Genomic DNA, 16,642 nt, shown 5'->3' with positions numbered 1-16,642 from the left:
CTCCCCACATCGTTCCCCCATTATGGATCAGCATCCACTTATCAGAGAGAACATTTGGCCTTTGGTTTTTTGGGATTGGCTTACTTCACTTAGCAAGATATTCTCTAAATCCATCCATTTACCTGCAAATGCCATAATTTTATTCTCTTTTAATGCTGAGTAATATTCCATTGTGTATATATTAAACACAGTTTCTTTATCCATTCATCTGTTGAAGGGCATCTAGGTTGGCTCCACGGTTTAGCTATTGTGAATTCAGCTGCTATGAATATTGATGTTGCTCAATTCTTTTTTTAAAAAAATTAAGATGTAATTCGTGTATCATAAAGTTCACTCTTTGAAACTGCACAATTCTGAAATTTTAATACAACATTTTGCAAAGTTGTGCGACCATCACTATTTTCTGGTTCTAGAACTTTTTCATCACCCTCAAAAAAATCTGTGTGCCCATTAGCAGTACTCTCCATTCTCCTCATCCTCCAACCCATAAAATTTCATTAAAATGGAATCAAACAATCATGTGGCCTTTTGTGTCTGACTTCTTTCCCTTAGCATGTTTTGGAGATTCACCTACATTATAGCATGAATCAGTACTTCATTTCATTTTTATGGCTGAACATTATTCCAATGTATGGGAATACCACATTTTGTTTATCCATTTGAGTTGTTTCCAGTGAATAATATTACTATAAGTAGTCATATGCCAGTTTTTAAAAAATATTTCCTCAATTCTCTTGGGTATGAGTCTAGGAGTGGAGCTGATGTTTAATAGAGTAGTTTTGTTTAACTTTTTGAAGAACTGCAGATTCTTTCCAAAGAATCACTGCATTGCTGTACATTTCCACCCGCAATGGAAAAGTGTTCCAGTTTCTCAGATCTTCACCAATACTTGTTACCATCTGTCTTTTTGGTTTTAGTCATCTTGGTGGGTGGAAAGTGACATCTCATTGTGGTTTTAGTTTTCTTTTCCCTAGTGATGAATGATGTTGAGCATCTTCTCATGCGCTTATTGGTCATTTGCTTATCTTCTCTGGAGAAATATCTATTTCAAATTATTTGCTCATTATAAAATTGGGTTACTTGTTTTCTATTGTTGAGTCATAAGAGTTCTTTATATTCGAACACTAAAATCTTATTACATATGTTGTTTTCAAATGTTTCCTCCCATATTGTGGATTGACTTTCCATTTTCTTGCTAATGTCTATTGAATCACAACTTTTAAATTTTTGATGAAGTCCAATTTATCTATTTTTTCTCTTATTCTCTGTGCTTTTGGTGATATCTAGGAAACCATTGCCTAATCCAAGATTTATTCCTGCTTTCTTCTAAGAGTTTTATAGTTTTAATCCTTTTATTTAGGTCTCTGATACACCTTGAGTTTATTTCTGTGCATGATGTGCAGTAGGGGTTTGACTTCATTCTTTTGCATGTGGCTAACCAGCTGTTCCAGGAACATTTGCTGAAAAGACTATTCCTTCCCCCATTGAATTGTTTCGGCACCATGGTCAAAAGCCACTTGATCATACACATGTGGGTTTATTTCTGACTCTCAATTCTATTCCACACATATATATGTGCCAATATGCCACAGAGTCTTGATTCCTGTACACTTGCAATGAGTTTGAAATCAGGAAGTGGGAGTTCACCAACTTTGTTCTTTCATAAGACTGTTTTAACTATTCTTTGTTCCTTGCATTTCCATATGGATTTTAGGACCAGTTTGTCAATTTCTGTGAAAAAAGCCAGCTGGAATTTTGATAGGGATTGTGTTGAATCTGTAGATCATTTGGAAAGTATTGCCATTGTAATCTCAGTTCTAATCTACAAACAGAACTGTTTTCACCCTTATTTAGGTCTTCTTTAATTTTTTCAAAGATGTTTTATAGTTTTCAATGCATGAGTCTTGCACTTGTTTTATTACATTTATTTCTAAACATTTTATTCTTATTTTTGTGTGGTGCCTGGGATCGAATCCAGTGCCTTATGTGTGCTAAGCAAGCACTCTACCACTGAGCCACAACCCCAGTCCAATCTAAATATTTATTCTTTTTGATTCCATTATAACTGGAATTTTTTTAAAAAATATTATTTTATGTATGTATTTGACTGTATGACCAATGTGATTCTACAATATGTGCACTCAGAAAAATGAGAAATTTTATCCCATCTATGTATGATATATCGAAGTATATAAATGCATTCTACTGTCATGTATAACTAATTAAAACATACAAAAAATTTCAAAAAATTTCCTTTTCAGATTGTTCATTGCAACTTTGTGGCAATACAATTGATCTTTGTATATTGACCTTGTATCCTGTAACCTTATGGAACTAAATGTCAGTTTTTTATTGTTATGGTGGAGGTGGAGTGATTGCTTAGGGCTTTCTATACAAAAGGTCATGTCATCTCCAAATTGAGGTAGTTTTACTTCTTCCTTTCCAATCTGGATATCTTTTATTTCCTTTTGTGGTCTAATTTCCCTGACAAGTTCCTCTAGTAGAATAATGAATGGAACTAGTGACAGCAAACATTTTGTCTTGTTCCTGATCTCATTTTCAATCCTTCACCAGTAAATATAATGTTAACCATGGATTTTTTTTTTTTTTTTTTTTTGTAGATGCTCATCTGGTTGAGCAATTTCCCTCCCTATTCCTAGTTTTTGATTTTTTTTTTAAACTATGGAAAGATGTTGAGTTTTACCAAATGATTTTTCTGCATTACCTATTGAGATGCTTGTGTGATTTTTGTATTTTATTCCATCAATATGGTGTATTATGTTGTTTTTTGTATGTTGAATAACCTTGCATTCCTGGGATAAATTCCATTTGGTCCTCAGCAGGGTTTGCCATCTTGCTAACATCTTATGCTCATGATTTATATTTTTTGGGGGGTGGGTGGGTACCAGGGATTGAACTCAGGAACACTCAACCACTGAGCCACATCTCCAGCCCCATTTTGTATTTTATTTAGAGATAGGGTCTCACTGAGTTGCTCAGTGCCTCATCATTGCTGAGGCTGGCTTTGAATTCACGATCCTCCTACTTCAGCCTCCTGAGCTGCTGGGATTACAGGCGGGCGCCACGGCGCCTGGCACAGTTTATATTTCTTCCAGAATAATTCATACTAATAGTCTATGAGCTGTCACTCATACTTGCAATCCGGTCTTCTTTTTCCTGAAATAAACTTAGTGTGAGCATGGCCACATTCTCATTGACAGGAAGGAAGCAGTCACTGCCTATGCATCCCTAATCAATTTATCTACTTTCAACTTTCCAGAGAGCTATGTTTTTGTATCACTCACCCCCAACTCTTGCATTTAGATATGTGGTTTTCAAACAATGGTCCCTGGACCAATAGCATTAGCATCACTTGGGAACTTGTTAGAAATGTGAGTGAGGGTGCCCCACCCACAATGAATTAGCCAAATTCTGGGAGTAGGGCTCAGAATCTGTTTTCACTAGACCTCTAAGTGATTCTGATGCACGTTAAAAATTTAAGAATGATTACGGATTGTGCTACTAAGTTGGCTCAAGGAAACCCCAGGCCCATTTCTCTGTATTCTCTTCCCTCCCATCTTTGAGTTTAATATCTTTCTTCAGCAGTATTGGCTTTCCTTTAATATTTAGCAATATTTGGATTTTGCACTCCACTTCGTATTTGCAGTTCCCTGTTAGCTTAACTCTCAGGGATGTGATCTGTCTGTTTACTGCAGCCTGCTGTCATCTAATTATTAGGGTGGGTAGGAAATGCTGCGGGGTGCACTGAACCAGTAACTTCTGATTTGTTCCTTTTGGGTATTTTCAGCCTCCCAGGGTGTCCTATCCCTCAAACATCCATCTTCTTTCACACTTGGGGACAGATGCTTTTGCTTGGCACAATCAGGGGTCAGGAAAGGACCAAAGTACTGGCTCTTCTACTGTGGACACCCAGATAATTGCAAAACTTCCATTGCTCCCGGGTATTCCCGTACACGAGCCTGCTGTGCCCTCTGAGCTGCCTCTGCCTTGGCCACAGACCTTTCTTTGCAGGATTGAATCTATGGCTTCCTCTCTTCTGGGCTGCTTTATGGGCATTTGACCTTTGCAGTCACACAAGACCGCACACTTAGAAGGCTCCGTGATTGATTTTTATACTCTGCCATCGCCATCTTGCAATTCTTAATACTTTTGAATAAGGGACACCACGGTTCCATTTTGGGGACCTGAAAATGAATGTAGCCAGTCCTGCCTTCTTCCATCAGATCTCTCTGTTTTCTGCCTTTTGGGGATGTTACACAATTTTGGTCAGCAAAGGACATCCCTTCTTATTTTACATTGCTACTCAACGTTATGTCAAAGGAAAGTAATGAAGGCCATTTCTAGGGATTTGGGGCAGAAGAAGAAGTCTGGGTCATTGTAGTCAGTTTACCCTCTTTATGCAATCCAGCTGTGATATTTCTAAAATATAAGTTCAGTAATATCATTCGGCTGTGGAATTGACAACGAGGTGTTTGCTGTCTGAAGAATGAAGTATCAATTCCCCAGCCTGGTAAGGAAGGCTATCCACAATTTTCTCCTAGGCCATCTGACCATCAAGATTTTTCAGGGTTAGTAACTTCCCTATCACTGCCAGAATCAGACAGCTTTGGAGTAGCTACCATGAGGGATGTTATAAAGGGTCTGTCAAATCATTGCTAAATCATGTGATGCCAAAGTGACTCTCTGACTCTGACACTCACATCTTTTGGGCCATTCCTCCTTCCTCTTCCAATCACTGCATGTTCTAGTCAAATGGTCAGGGGGCTGCTTGCTGACCCTCCAGCCTACTCAGAGCTTTTCAGTTTCCTACCTTTGCCCCAGTCCTCCCTTGACTTCATTTCTAGCTCTCAAGATCCTGCTCATTTCCTCCCAGAAGCCTCCAGGATGGCCCTGCCTCTCCCAGACCACCTCCCTCTCCCAGCACTGCTCAGTGGTTCCTTCACCTGCAGCACCAACCTGGCTGCTTCCAGTTGTGCCTTTGGGGGTGTGTGGTTTCCCTCCCTTCCTGGCCCCAAGGCAGTCCAGGGTTCATCATGCATCCATGCATCTGTGCATCCCCTCTCTTACTCAAGCATGGCTCTGTGCTAGGTCCTGTGCCAGTCAGTGCTGGGGACGTGTGGATGACTCAGTAGTGGTCTCAGAAATGAGCTGCTCCTGTACAGACTGCTCATCCTCAGGCCCACTCAGGGCAGTTACAGTTCAGTGAGCTAATGGCTCTGCCACAAGTGGGAACCAGAAGTGGAGCCGGGGCTGAGCCATTTCTGAGATGAGAGCCTCCAACAGATGAGAGTGCAGCAGGCAGGTGCCAAGATGGGAAAGGGGGTGTGGGAGCAGGGAGACTTGGGGACCCACACGGGGTTCTTCTTGACTGAGGTTTGGGTGTGCAGTGTTGGGGAGCGGGTGGTGAAAAGGGATGGGAAGGTCTCAGAGAAGAGGCCAGGTGGGAAACTGGAATGCCAGGCTCAGGAGTGGGTCTCTTCTTGAAAGTGCCCATGGGAATCCTTAGATTGGTTTCAGCAGGGGAGCAATGAGCCACTTTCTAGAAAGATATTTCTAGAAGCCACTGTGAAAGATAAAAAGAGGGGCCAGGAATGAATGTAGTTGCTGCAGATTAGGTGAGAGGTAATGAGCTTGAATCTTCACCTGTAGCCCAGGCTCTGGGGACAACCCAAATAGGAGGAGGGTACTTCCTTCCCGGGCCTGCTACAAAAGCTGAATCACCACTGGGCCAGATTCTGGCCAGAGCTCCCAAGGGCCAGCAAGGGGCAAGCCCAGGGCAAAGTCATGCTTCTCTTGCTCGTGGGGCTGCTCCAGTGTGACTTCCCAGACACGCCCAAGCCGACCAGGAGGAGAATTCCCCATTCCTCTTGCCCACAGCCCAGTCTGTTATAATGGCTGCCCCAGCAAACCTCACAACCCGCACTTTGGATACAAGGAGCAGCTTCTCTTGTTTCAGGTGTTGGTGGAAAGCCATCCTGTTCGTGGTGCCTCCTTTTGCTCTGAGGAGCTCAGGATGTGGGGAGCTGGGAAGAGGAAGTACAAAATCACTCAGGAAGCCTTTAGCGGGGCTTGAACGTGTCTTCTTTGGCAGATGATGTAGCTCAGACTCCCAGGGCTGCGTGACCTTAGCACAGGCAGAATTTGTGGGACCACAGTCTGGGGCTGGCAGCGAAGGCATTACTGTCCCTGTCCCCCGCCCTGTCTATGCAGCTGTCCTGTTTGCAGGAACTGCTGGCAGCTCCTGCGCTTGAAGCAAGCTCCAGCTGAGGCGAGGCTGCGGGGCCCAGGGGCCCTGGAAAGCTCTAGGCCAAGTGGGGTCTCATTTAGGCGACGCTGAGCCAGCTGCACATTTGGTTAATCGCCCTCGTCCTGGGAGCCTGCTAATCAGGAAGCTGGGGGTGTCCACCAATCCCTTCTCTTGCTGGTAGCAGCTTTGAGGGAAGATGGAACCGGCCTGAACTGAGCAGAAAGACCAGCTTCCTGCTATGTGGGCCCCGCACTTATGTTGTCAAATAGCTCATTCTTGCCCACATTGGTGGCCTCATTGGCTTCCAGACCCCTTGAATGCCTGGCTCAGGTTTTCCTGTAGGGGACACTGAGCCTGGGGGCAACTCTGGTCAGTCCCCAGGCCTCTGGACGCTTCTCCTCTGCATTCCTTGCAAACAGCCCCTTTCTACTCCCTTCCTTCCCTCCCCTCAGTCCTGACTGTGGCCACCTTCTCTGTCTTGATGGCTCCCCCTTGGCTCTGAGACCCTTCCCAGAAAAAGCCCCTGCCTAAAACACCCAGACGAGCAGGTGAGCTGGAGGGAAGAGTGCTGGCCAGACTTGGGGGTCAGAGGGACCAGATCTGAACATTAGGTAAGTGATTTTGTCCTTCCAAACCTCAGTTTCCTTATTTGTTTAGGGGGCCTTTGGGGCATCAGTCTTAATGATTCCACAAGTGGGGAAGCCCTGGGTGGAGCCTGCGGCCCCTGAGTGCCCAGGTACAGCTTTCAAGGATTAGACAACTCTGGCTACGTTCCAGGCCGGCTGTGAGGAGTCCCAGAGCTGAGCTCTGACCTCTTCTCCTAATTCTCTTCCCTCTGCCCATGAAAATCCCAAGCAGTGTTTCAAGGTCCCCCACCTCCTGACTCCTCCCCCAGCTCTGCACTCCTGCTTCCCTGGCTCTCAGGCCCTCGCCCTACCCCCCCACCAGGTCCCCTTGCCCTTGGAGATCCTGCTGTGCTCAAAGTCATGTTTGCTTTCTGGTAATGAAAAGTGAGAATGGGATCAGAGGCTCATAAACTGTCGAGGCGTGGAGCTGCTACGGGCCTGGAGTGAGAACATTGGAGGTGATGAGTCAGACCTGGCCCATCCCTCAGCGGACTCTCCTTCCTCCTCCAAGGTCTGCCACCCAGTAGGTGCTCAGGAAACACCAGAGATGTCTGTGTTGTAATCAGGGTTTGTGATCAGTGTTCTAATTTTTTTGAGGGGGTGGTACCAGGGATGGAACTCGGGCACTGACCACTGAGCCACACCCCCAGCCCTATTTTGTATTTTATTTAGAGACAGGGTCTCACTGAGTTGCTTAGCACCTCCCCATTGCTAAAGCTGGCTTTGAACTCATGATCCTCCTGCCTCAGCCTCCTGAGCCTCTAGGATTACAGGTGTGTGCCACCGTGCCCAGCATGATCTGTGTTCTACAGAGCTCTGGGTTTGGACTTTACTGTTCTAAATTCTGAATCATTTTACCTCCAAGCTTTTGTTTTGTAAGTGAAGCCCTACGCTGTGTGTGCCGGGGGCTTCACATTTGGCTCATGTATGGTCCCACCTTGCGCTGCCTCATGGTCCCTGGATGGTGCTTGGCCTCCTGCTCTCCTTCCCTTGGGCTCCTCAGCCCTACCGCTTCCCTCTCCTGGTCCCTGCCTGTAGACAGACAGCTGCTGCCCTCCCTCCATGCAGGAGCCTGAGGGCAGACAGGTTGGGATCAGGTGTTCCTGCCCCTCTGTGTCTGGGGTGGTGAAGCTGTCCCTGCCTGGCAATATTCCAAAGGTGACTCAGAGGGAGCAAGTCTCCCCCCAGCCCTGTCTAGGAACCTGGTGCCTTTTGGTGTGGGGATTGCAGTGCGCTTGTCTAGCCTGGATCGGGGCGCAGGCCCGAGGAAAGCCGAGGTGCATGCCTCACCTTTCTGGCTCTTGGTCATTGCACCAGCATGGGCCCAGTGGCTGGCAGCAGGGCCACCAGGGAGCTGGTGTGCCACATCAGGGAGTGTGGACCCAGGGCTGCGAGGGTCAACCCTGAGCTCATGGGTCACCCTGTGCATGAAGGAGGATGATACTAAGTAGTGAATCAAAGCATCATGACCGATCAAGAGGGTCATCCAGAAAAAGAAAAAAAAAAAAAAGATCTTTTAGCAGTTTGAGCAGCATGTTTTTCTTGCTTTTTGAACAGCACCATTTCCTTTCCTTTCTCACGGAGCCCTGCTGATTATGCAGCTAGTTTGGGTACAGTAGATAAAGCAGGAGATTTGGAAGTTTGTAGGTTCCTCCGCCTCTCCAAGCTTCAGTTTTCTTATTGGTAAACAGGCTTCCTGCCCAGGGCCACCCCCTCCCACTCTCTGCTTTCCATGGTCTTGGCCTGTCATGGACATGGTCTTGCTGGCCTCTTGGAACGCCTTCCCCTTCCCTCTCCCCGTGGAAGCTGCAATCGCACTCTGCCACCTGCTTCCCTGGGTCCGACAGGGTCTCTTCCTCCTCCTTCCATGTTCCTCATGCTTCTTTGCAGTTAGGGCTGTGCACCTCTGTTCTTTCCCTGTACTCACCTTGACCTCCTCGTTTCTGCATCTCCCAAGGCCCTAGGTGCCACTCTTGGCAGATAGAAGGTATTTTGGGGGCATGTGACCTCATTTCTGTTAGGTGGTAGTGGCAGAAGGTGACTTTCCCTAGAGGCACCTAAGGGACCGTGGGCCTCAGGCGGTGTTCAGACATGGTGCTGGTCGTTGGTCCTTGACAAGTGCATCTGACACTGGATCTTTCTTTGTTCCCATCCACATCTGGGCTGCTGCAGCTCCTGGGAAACGTTCTGCAGCCACCATGTTGGGTGGGGGCCACGCCATGCGGCCCAGGCCATTGTTCTCCAACTGGGCCCCTGTTGCGCTCAGGCTGTCGTGCCCCTTGGGCCTGGGGAGCATCATGAACTGGAGCAAGTCTTGACATTGGTCATTTCCATCTGGCTTTACTTGGTGATGTGAAAACAAAAGAGACAAGGTCTCGAATCAGTCATTAAAAGCAAATAAGAAAATAAAACAATAAGAAGAGCAATCTTCATTTATTGAATGGCTGTCATTACCTGCCTGTGTTCTGAGGACTTTGTAATCATTTACTCTGCACAATAATCCTCTGAGGTAGGGACCCATACGATCTCCATTTCCTTGATGAGAAGAATGAGACACAGAGATTGCATAACTTGACCAAAGGTACATGTCAATGAAAGAACTGGTATTTGAATCCAGGTGTCTGACCATCACACAAAACACCCCAAGGGCTTTCAGAGCTGGGAGGGTCATTAGAGAATACTGGATCCTGCAGTGTCTTGTAGGAATGAGACCCAGAGAGGGAGAGGGACATATCTCAGGTCACACAGCAGGGTCAGTGGGAGTCTGGAACAGAATCTCAGCTTCCAAACTCCAGCTATATGTTCTTCTCACTCTTTATTCTTGCCTACCTTTGAGAGAGCTCAGCAGCCCCGGTTCCAAGCTGGAGGGAGACAGACAAGGATCTGGGTGATATAAACCGGGAAGGCAGCTGTGGCAGGCAGACAGCTATGGAAATGGGGTGAGCAATTCTATTGGCAGCCTCTGGGTTGGCTGCAAGAGGGGAACCAGGCATGTTCAGGGCAGGAGCTGTCCATCAGGCCCTGGCTGGCTGGCTGGGGAGATGGAGGTCTTTCCTGGATGGAGCTGCCTTAGAGCCCTAAGGGGAGGAAGCAAGGCAGCTTGGAGTGGGGTAGGGTCCTGTACCCCAGGAGAGGCCTGAAGGTGGCCTTCCTCTGAGCCCAGGAACCCCTTCTCAATGAAGCAGGGCTTTGGGGGAAGCTGCAGACACATTTTCTGGGGGAAGCTCCGACTCGCTCAGGAAGCAGGGTCATGGTGATATGGTGAGTAGGAGGGACCCGGGAAGCTTCCACAGAAGCCCAGTAGACAGTGGGATGTTGAGATCAAGAACTTAGGAGAGAGCTCTGGACTGGAGACGTTTGGCAGTTGCCTGAACATGGCATGTAGCACTGACCCTCAGGAGAGACTGGGGGGTGGGCAGAAGGCAGCACCTGGTCACCAGCTGCTTACTGAGCTGAGAGAGGAGGGAGTCAGACAAGATGGCTGTGAGAAGGTCAGGCAGTCACAGGAACCAGGCCAGGTGTCATGAGGGCTCCCAGCTGTGAATTGCATAAAGGCCCGGGATTAAGGCTGTGGGGAGGAGGGGCAGGGTCAGAAGTGGTGGGTGAGACCTCTGCTGCTCTGCTCTGGAGTGGAGGGACAGAGGCAGCCCCTAGGAGGGGCTCTCAGGAGGCACAGGGCCTGGTCAGCAGAGTCCAGGGTTGGTTTGCTCACGTCCCTTTTGTTTCCACAGGAGAAGGGACAGCGCCGTGCACATCCAGCATCCTCCAGGAGAAGCAGCGTGAGTTAAGCCTGACCCCATGGAGCCCTTGGGATGGGTCCCCTGTCACCCACTCAGAGCCCAGAGGGTGGTGGGGTCATCCTTATCTTGCCCACAGGCAGGAACAATGAGCTTGGGGTCACTTGGCCTGAGCTTGGGCCACTGTCCTGAGACACTCGGGTTCCCGTGTCACCCCATACCGGGCAGCTCAGCTGTCAGAGCTGGAGCAAGGAGGGTGAGGTGAGGCTGGTAGGTGAGGGGCAGGGGCAGCAAAGCAATGGGACTGTGGGAAACCTGGTGAAATGTTCTCTTCATCTACAGAGACAGCTGGGCTAGACACCTCCATGACCTCCTTCAGGTGACATAACTCCCAGTAGCCATAGGTGGCGCCATGGTGATGTGACAGAGGTCAGAGTGAATGAGGTCATTCAAGGCTATGCCATGCATGGGTCACAATCCCTTGCGTAGAGGCCTTCTCTGCCGAGCACGGGGTTCCTGTGGTTGCATCCGGGTGTTTCCTGTCTTTGTTGTGCTTTGGGTCATACCGATGTATGAGAGAAAAGCGCAGGATGGGTCCTAGGAGATGTCAGTTTTCGGGCCGAGTCTGCCCTGGACATCCTGGGTGGACTTGGTGGGTAGCTTCGCAGTCCTGTGTCTACTGCCAGCGTATTGAGTTTCCACAAGAGGCTGGGGCCAGGGAGAGGAGTCTCTATGTATATTTTCTCAGGACTTCCTTGACTTCTCCTTCCTGCTGTTCTGACCCATGGTTGCAGCTATCAGGGGCTCAGCCCACTCTGCCCAGCGCCTCCCTGGGCCCAGGCCGGATGCCTTCCTGTACACTCTCCCATCCTCTGCTGCTCAGCTGAGGTCCCTGAGCCCAGCCTCCCACAACCTGGGGCCCGTCCCTGAGTGGGCGCACAGGCCTCCAGAGAAGCCTTCTGGGTTTCTAACATTCAGATGCAATTCACAGACAAAGTCCCCCGTGTGACCAGGGGCTGGTTACTCAAGTCCCCAGCCTCAAGCCCACCCAATAGGAGGAAGGGCAGGGCAGAGAAAGAGAGGGCTAACTCCAAATGTGCCTGCAGGATTTTAGTTTATGGAGGTGATTTTGGGTGATGACACAGAGACTGAGGCCATTGGAAGATGAAATTATTATGTAGTTTCCAAGAACAGGGGCATGTCTTGCCACGCCCGGCAGGGCCACCGGAGAGCCTCAGGGCTGGGCAGGAGGAGGCGAAGGTATACACCACAGCCTTTGTTGAGGCAGGAAAGGCGGGACAGGTGGGGGACAGCTGAGGATGGGCTGGTTTGAATGATGTCTCTGATCTCTGGGTGGCAGAGGTCCCTAGTTGTTGGGCACCTGGCCCTAGGTGATTTAGGGTGGGGGAATTAGTGGCTTAAAGGGTGAATGTTAGCTAAAGGAGGCAGATAGCGGTGTGGCTTGGAGTTTGGTTGGTCACCTGTGAAAGTGTGTTCCCCTGGGCAAGTTTCTTTTCTGTGGGAATTAGCCAGGTGAAGGAGGGGTAGGTTCTCTCTGGCCAGGAAGACCCCCAGGATGCCAAATCATCATAAAGTAAAAAAAAAAAAAAAACATGGTTAACAGGGATGCCATCGCATTCCTCAGGGATGTGGGAAAGGAAAAGACCATTCCTGTTGGGTCTTTAGGAAATGAAAACAGCCATTTGACTTGGGGTTTATCTCCAGGAGGCCAAACCACAGCTCCGTTTCCCGCAGACACAACTGAATTGATAGGACAGTTAGTTTCTCCTGGACCTGTCTGAAAAATTGTGTTTCAATAGTGGCAAAGTCTTTTTCCCCCTTCACGGTTATCAATTTTAGTCAAAATTATATTGCTGAAGGCTGTCAACAGATTCTGCTCCTTAAGGATACTCTTGCTTAATAAAAAATAATAGTCAATGAAGCCAGGGGCTGTGGTGCGTGCCTGTAATCCCAGCCACTAGGGAGGCTGAGGCAGGAGGATTGCAAGCTCAAGGCCAGCCTCAGCAGTTGAGCAGGGCATTGTCTCAAAATAAAAAAATAAAAAGAGCTGGGGGTGTAGCTCAGTGATAGAGGAGGGCCCATGGGTTCATTCCTCAGTACTGAAAGAATAAAGAAAGATAACAGTCAATGTGCAGAAGAATTTTGGAGCTCAATTGTACATTGGAGGTTGTCACAGCCAGTGACCCCCCAAGTATAAACCCGCCCTTTTTGGCAGTGAGAAAAACAACACTGTAATGTGTTTTTCCATAATGTTGAATGTATTCAGTGGAGAGGGCTACTTTTCACATAATTCCACAATTATTATGTCCTGCCTACAATTTTTGGCATTAATATCATTTTTCTTTTATGAAATGATGTGGTAATTGATGATAATGTGTTTGTTTATTTCATATCCAGAATTGGCAAAATAAAAGTTTGTGACCTGAATTAAAAAGGGATAATAGCAATGCCTTATGTTTCTAATGTGCTTTTCCACTGACTGTACACTTCTATGCATATTACTTTCATTAATATTTCCACGGGGTTTTTGAAAATTCTCCAAAAACAAGTTATGAGTTGGTACAAATTACCCCGAGCCTGGAGTCAGAAAAAATCCTGAGGCCAGTGCTATAATATCCGGCATTTAAAAGTCTAAGGCTTCTGGGTTTGAAGGTCAACATCTCTATGTGGTCCCTGTGATGCTTTGGACACATTTCTTAATGTCTCTGAGCCTCAGTATACTCATTGTGGAAAAAATGGCCATACTCTTTACTTTCTAGAGCTGCTGAGGGAATCAGAAAATTCATGTGCAAAGCCATGGTCTGCACCTGATGCACAAGAAGTGTCTTACAGTTCTCTCTCATTGGCTTTTGCATGAGCCTTAGCAACTGGAATCTGGTACAGATGGGAGGGAGGTATCTTGTCCTCTGGTGGAGCTCAGTCTCATTAGCACTCTGCTGGTCCTATGGCTGCCTTAGAGCCATCATCACAGCAGTTGAAATTCCTCCTGAGATGGCCAGAGAGAGCTGGGCTTCTCTGGATTCGAGAAGGTGCAGGCACCAGGTCGCCAGCTCTTGTTTGCAGTGGACTGGGATGGGAAGGCACGTGTCCCTCCTCTGTGGCTATCAGACAGCTCAGGCTTCATCCTGCCACTGGACAGATTGGCCTGGCAGAATGCCACCTCTGGTGTGTGCTTATAATTTGGAATCAGACTAGATGAAGCTCAGGGAGCCATTGTGTGCAGAGGCAAGGTAGGGAGCAGGGAGAAGAGGAAGGGAAGGCCTTGGACTAGGGGGCAGGAGGCCTGAGGCATTTCTCTTCACCTTGCTGTGCAGTTTCTGCTCCAGCCTGCGGCCCAGTCTTCCGTCCTGTCTGTCCATGAGCCCTTCTGGATCTAACATGCTGAGGGCTTCTGACTTCCTGTTGCTCCCGGCTGGTGTGCCTTTATCTCCTGGCTTCCTTTGTCTGCTTCTCTTTCTGCCTTGTTCCTGCCTCCTTATAGCACGGGAGACATTTATGCATGCCTGGTGGGTGCTGGGTGGGGGCTTCAGAGAACTCAGCTCCTCCTCATGGAAGCTCATTCCTCTGGTCTTCAAAGGGAAGGGCAACATCCTTCTCAGATCCAAGCCAGAAACCTGGGGTCTTTCTAGACTATCCTCCTACCTTCATCACCATCTAGTCAAATTAGACCCTCCAGCAGAGCACTCAGGATCCTTCTCTCCTACCCTTCTTTTTGCCCCCTGGGTTTATACCTGGAATCACCAGCCTTGAAACTGCCAATTTACCATTTCAGTTCCAAAATTCTTCAGCCCATTGATTGTTATTTTATTTTTTATATAATGGGGATTAAACCCGTGGACACTCTACCACTGAGCTACACCCCCAGCCCTTTTTATTTTTTTATTTTGAGACAGGGCCCTACTCAGTTTGTTGAGGCTGGCCTTGAACTTGCAATCCTCCTGCCTCAGCCTTCCTACTCACTGGGATTACAGAGGTCACTGTCTTCTCTTTCCTGGACTGCCCTGTCCTCCAGTACACTACACTGGTCTCCCCACCTCCAGACTCTCCCCCTCTGTCTTCTCCAGAGTGACAGAAAGACTTTGCCAGGGCAGTCCTGGTCCCCCCAGCCCCTGCTTCCCTTCCCTCACCTCCCTCATCACTCTCCTTGCTTCCTTTCTGGGGGAGCACCCACTGGAGGAGCTGATCAGGAAACTGAGATTCCATTCATGCCCATGGAGGGGACCCACATAGCCTCCTGCACAGCAGAAGGTGGGAAGGATAACTGGGGACTCAGATGCACAGCTGCAAGCAGGAAGCTGGCCCGCCACTTCCTGCTGTGAGCTGCCATCACCCTTGGCTCCCTGGGATGGGAATTCTCCTTCCTGCTGCACCCACCCCCTCACAAACCTCGTGGGAGGAGGTCTGGCCTCATCCCCCCTCATCCTGCCTCATCCCTCCTTGGGAGGCTCTCCTCATCCCTGACCCTTCTAGACTTCGCGATTCCACAGGGTTCAGGGGGCTCCCCACAAGGTTCCCTTTGATCTTGAAGCCTGGGGCTGGGAAGGGCTATGATCATGATGAGCCTGTCACAGAGAGAACATGAAGATGCCCTGGGAGTAAATGAGCTTCCCGGGAAGATGGTCCCACTAGCTCCCTTCACTCCTCCATCTCCAGAGCTCCGCCCTGTGCCTGGCCAGCTCAGATCTGAGCTCCCTTTTTCTTGCAGTTGGTCCTTTCCACAATCACCCCGGGTACCTGGGTTGGTCCCCTCTCCTGTCCTTTCTGCCACACAGGAACTCTCGGGAGTCAGTTTTACTGTCAGTCTCCCTGCTTCCTCTGCTTCCTGTCAAAACCACTTGGGTCCAGGCTCTGCATGGGACAGGGACAGGAGAGTTGAAGGAGAGGGCTTCCTCTATCTACCTCCACCCCAGAAGGACAGGTTTTGTGACAGGAAGACTTCACTGCCGTGGCCTTTGGGGTTGAACCTGACCCATGTTGCATGCAATAGAAAGGACACATGACACCTGGACTCATTCTGGCTACTGAATGGTTTTCCCAAAGGCCAACACTGGCACTAGCTATGGGTGCAGGGGTGGTAAGAGGATGTCCCAGGTGTGGGAGGGTCTGCCCACAGTCATATCTGCAAATCAGAGTGGAGTCCCCCGGGACTCTGAATTTCTTCTCTTCCCCAGACTAAACCCTAACAATGGACCCAATTGAATCCTGATTCTGGCTTCAGACTGACCCTTTATCTTCATCCCCAAACTGAGCTTCTGTCATAGTCACTCAGTGAGCCCTGATTTATCCCCAGCTAGGTCTTGACTTCAGCCCTGGTCTGGACTAAGCTCTAATCTTTGGCTCAGTGTCACCCTCTCCATTGTGGGGACATGGGTTGACCTCACATTCCACTGCCTAGGGTTAGCAACCAGAGGAACAGCTTCCCTTCCCGCATACCCCCAGTCTGCAGTTTACCCAGGAGGACCCCCCACAGGAGCGATGCATGAAGCCTCTTGCCCGCAGCTGGCCTCCCCACTCCTCTGCCTGGTGACTGGTGTCTTTTCCTGGCCTGTGTGGGCAGCTTGCTGAGCACAGCTGCAGACGGGCTATATTTAGCCTGCTTTAATGAGCTCAGGGTGGCAGACGTCCGCCTTGGGAGCACTTTTCTTGCATGTGTGCGTATGTCTAGGCTTGGCCTGGCTCCTTTGTGTGTGTGTGTCCTTGCATTTGTGAGCATGCTTCAGCATGTGTGTCATGCACTGGTGCATCCATCTACATGAGGACCAGCAAGTGTCTGTGGTGCACATAGCTGGGTCTCTCTGTATAGCACCTGTGTTTTGCTAGGGAGGCTCGCAGCCTCTGACACAGGAGAGCAAGATGAGAAGGAATCATTAATCCATTCACCCATTTGTTTAAAAAATATTTAATTAGCACCTTGATACGCCAGTACCATAATAGTTTTTTGGGGGACAAAATGCAAAAACAAACCCAGCTCCAGCTTTTAAGGGTTTTAC

General features: G+C 48.6%; 1 protein-coding gene across 1 annotated transcript in view; it reads left to right on the top strand.

Annotated features, from left to right (window-relative positions):
* Pitpnm3 (PITPNM family member 3) overlaps positions 1–16,642 on the top strand; it is a 94,463-nt gene that overhangs the window by 37,609 nt on the left and 40,212 nt on the right. Inside the window, exon 4 of the mRNA XM_046425056.1 lies at positions 10,626–10,673. Within this exon, the coding sequence (XP_046281012.1) occupies positions 10,626–10,673 (48 nt within the window). The remainder of the gene's footprint in view (positions 1–10,625; positions 10,674–16,642) is intronic.

This window comes from Marmota monax, unplaced genomic scaffold (genome assembly GCF_021218885.2).
Source record: "Marmota monax isolate L192 unplaced genomic scaffold, Marmota_monax_Labrador192_F-V1.1 WCK01_AAM20220418_F8-fsc00218, whole genome shotgun sequence".
NCBI classification, from domain to species: Eukaryota; Metazoa; Chordata; class Mammalia; order Rodentia; family Sciuridae; genus Marmota; species Marmota monax.
Note: the sequence above shows the minus strand (reverse complement) of the source record. Positions and strands in the feature narration are given on the sequence as shown.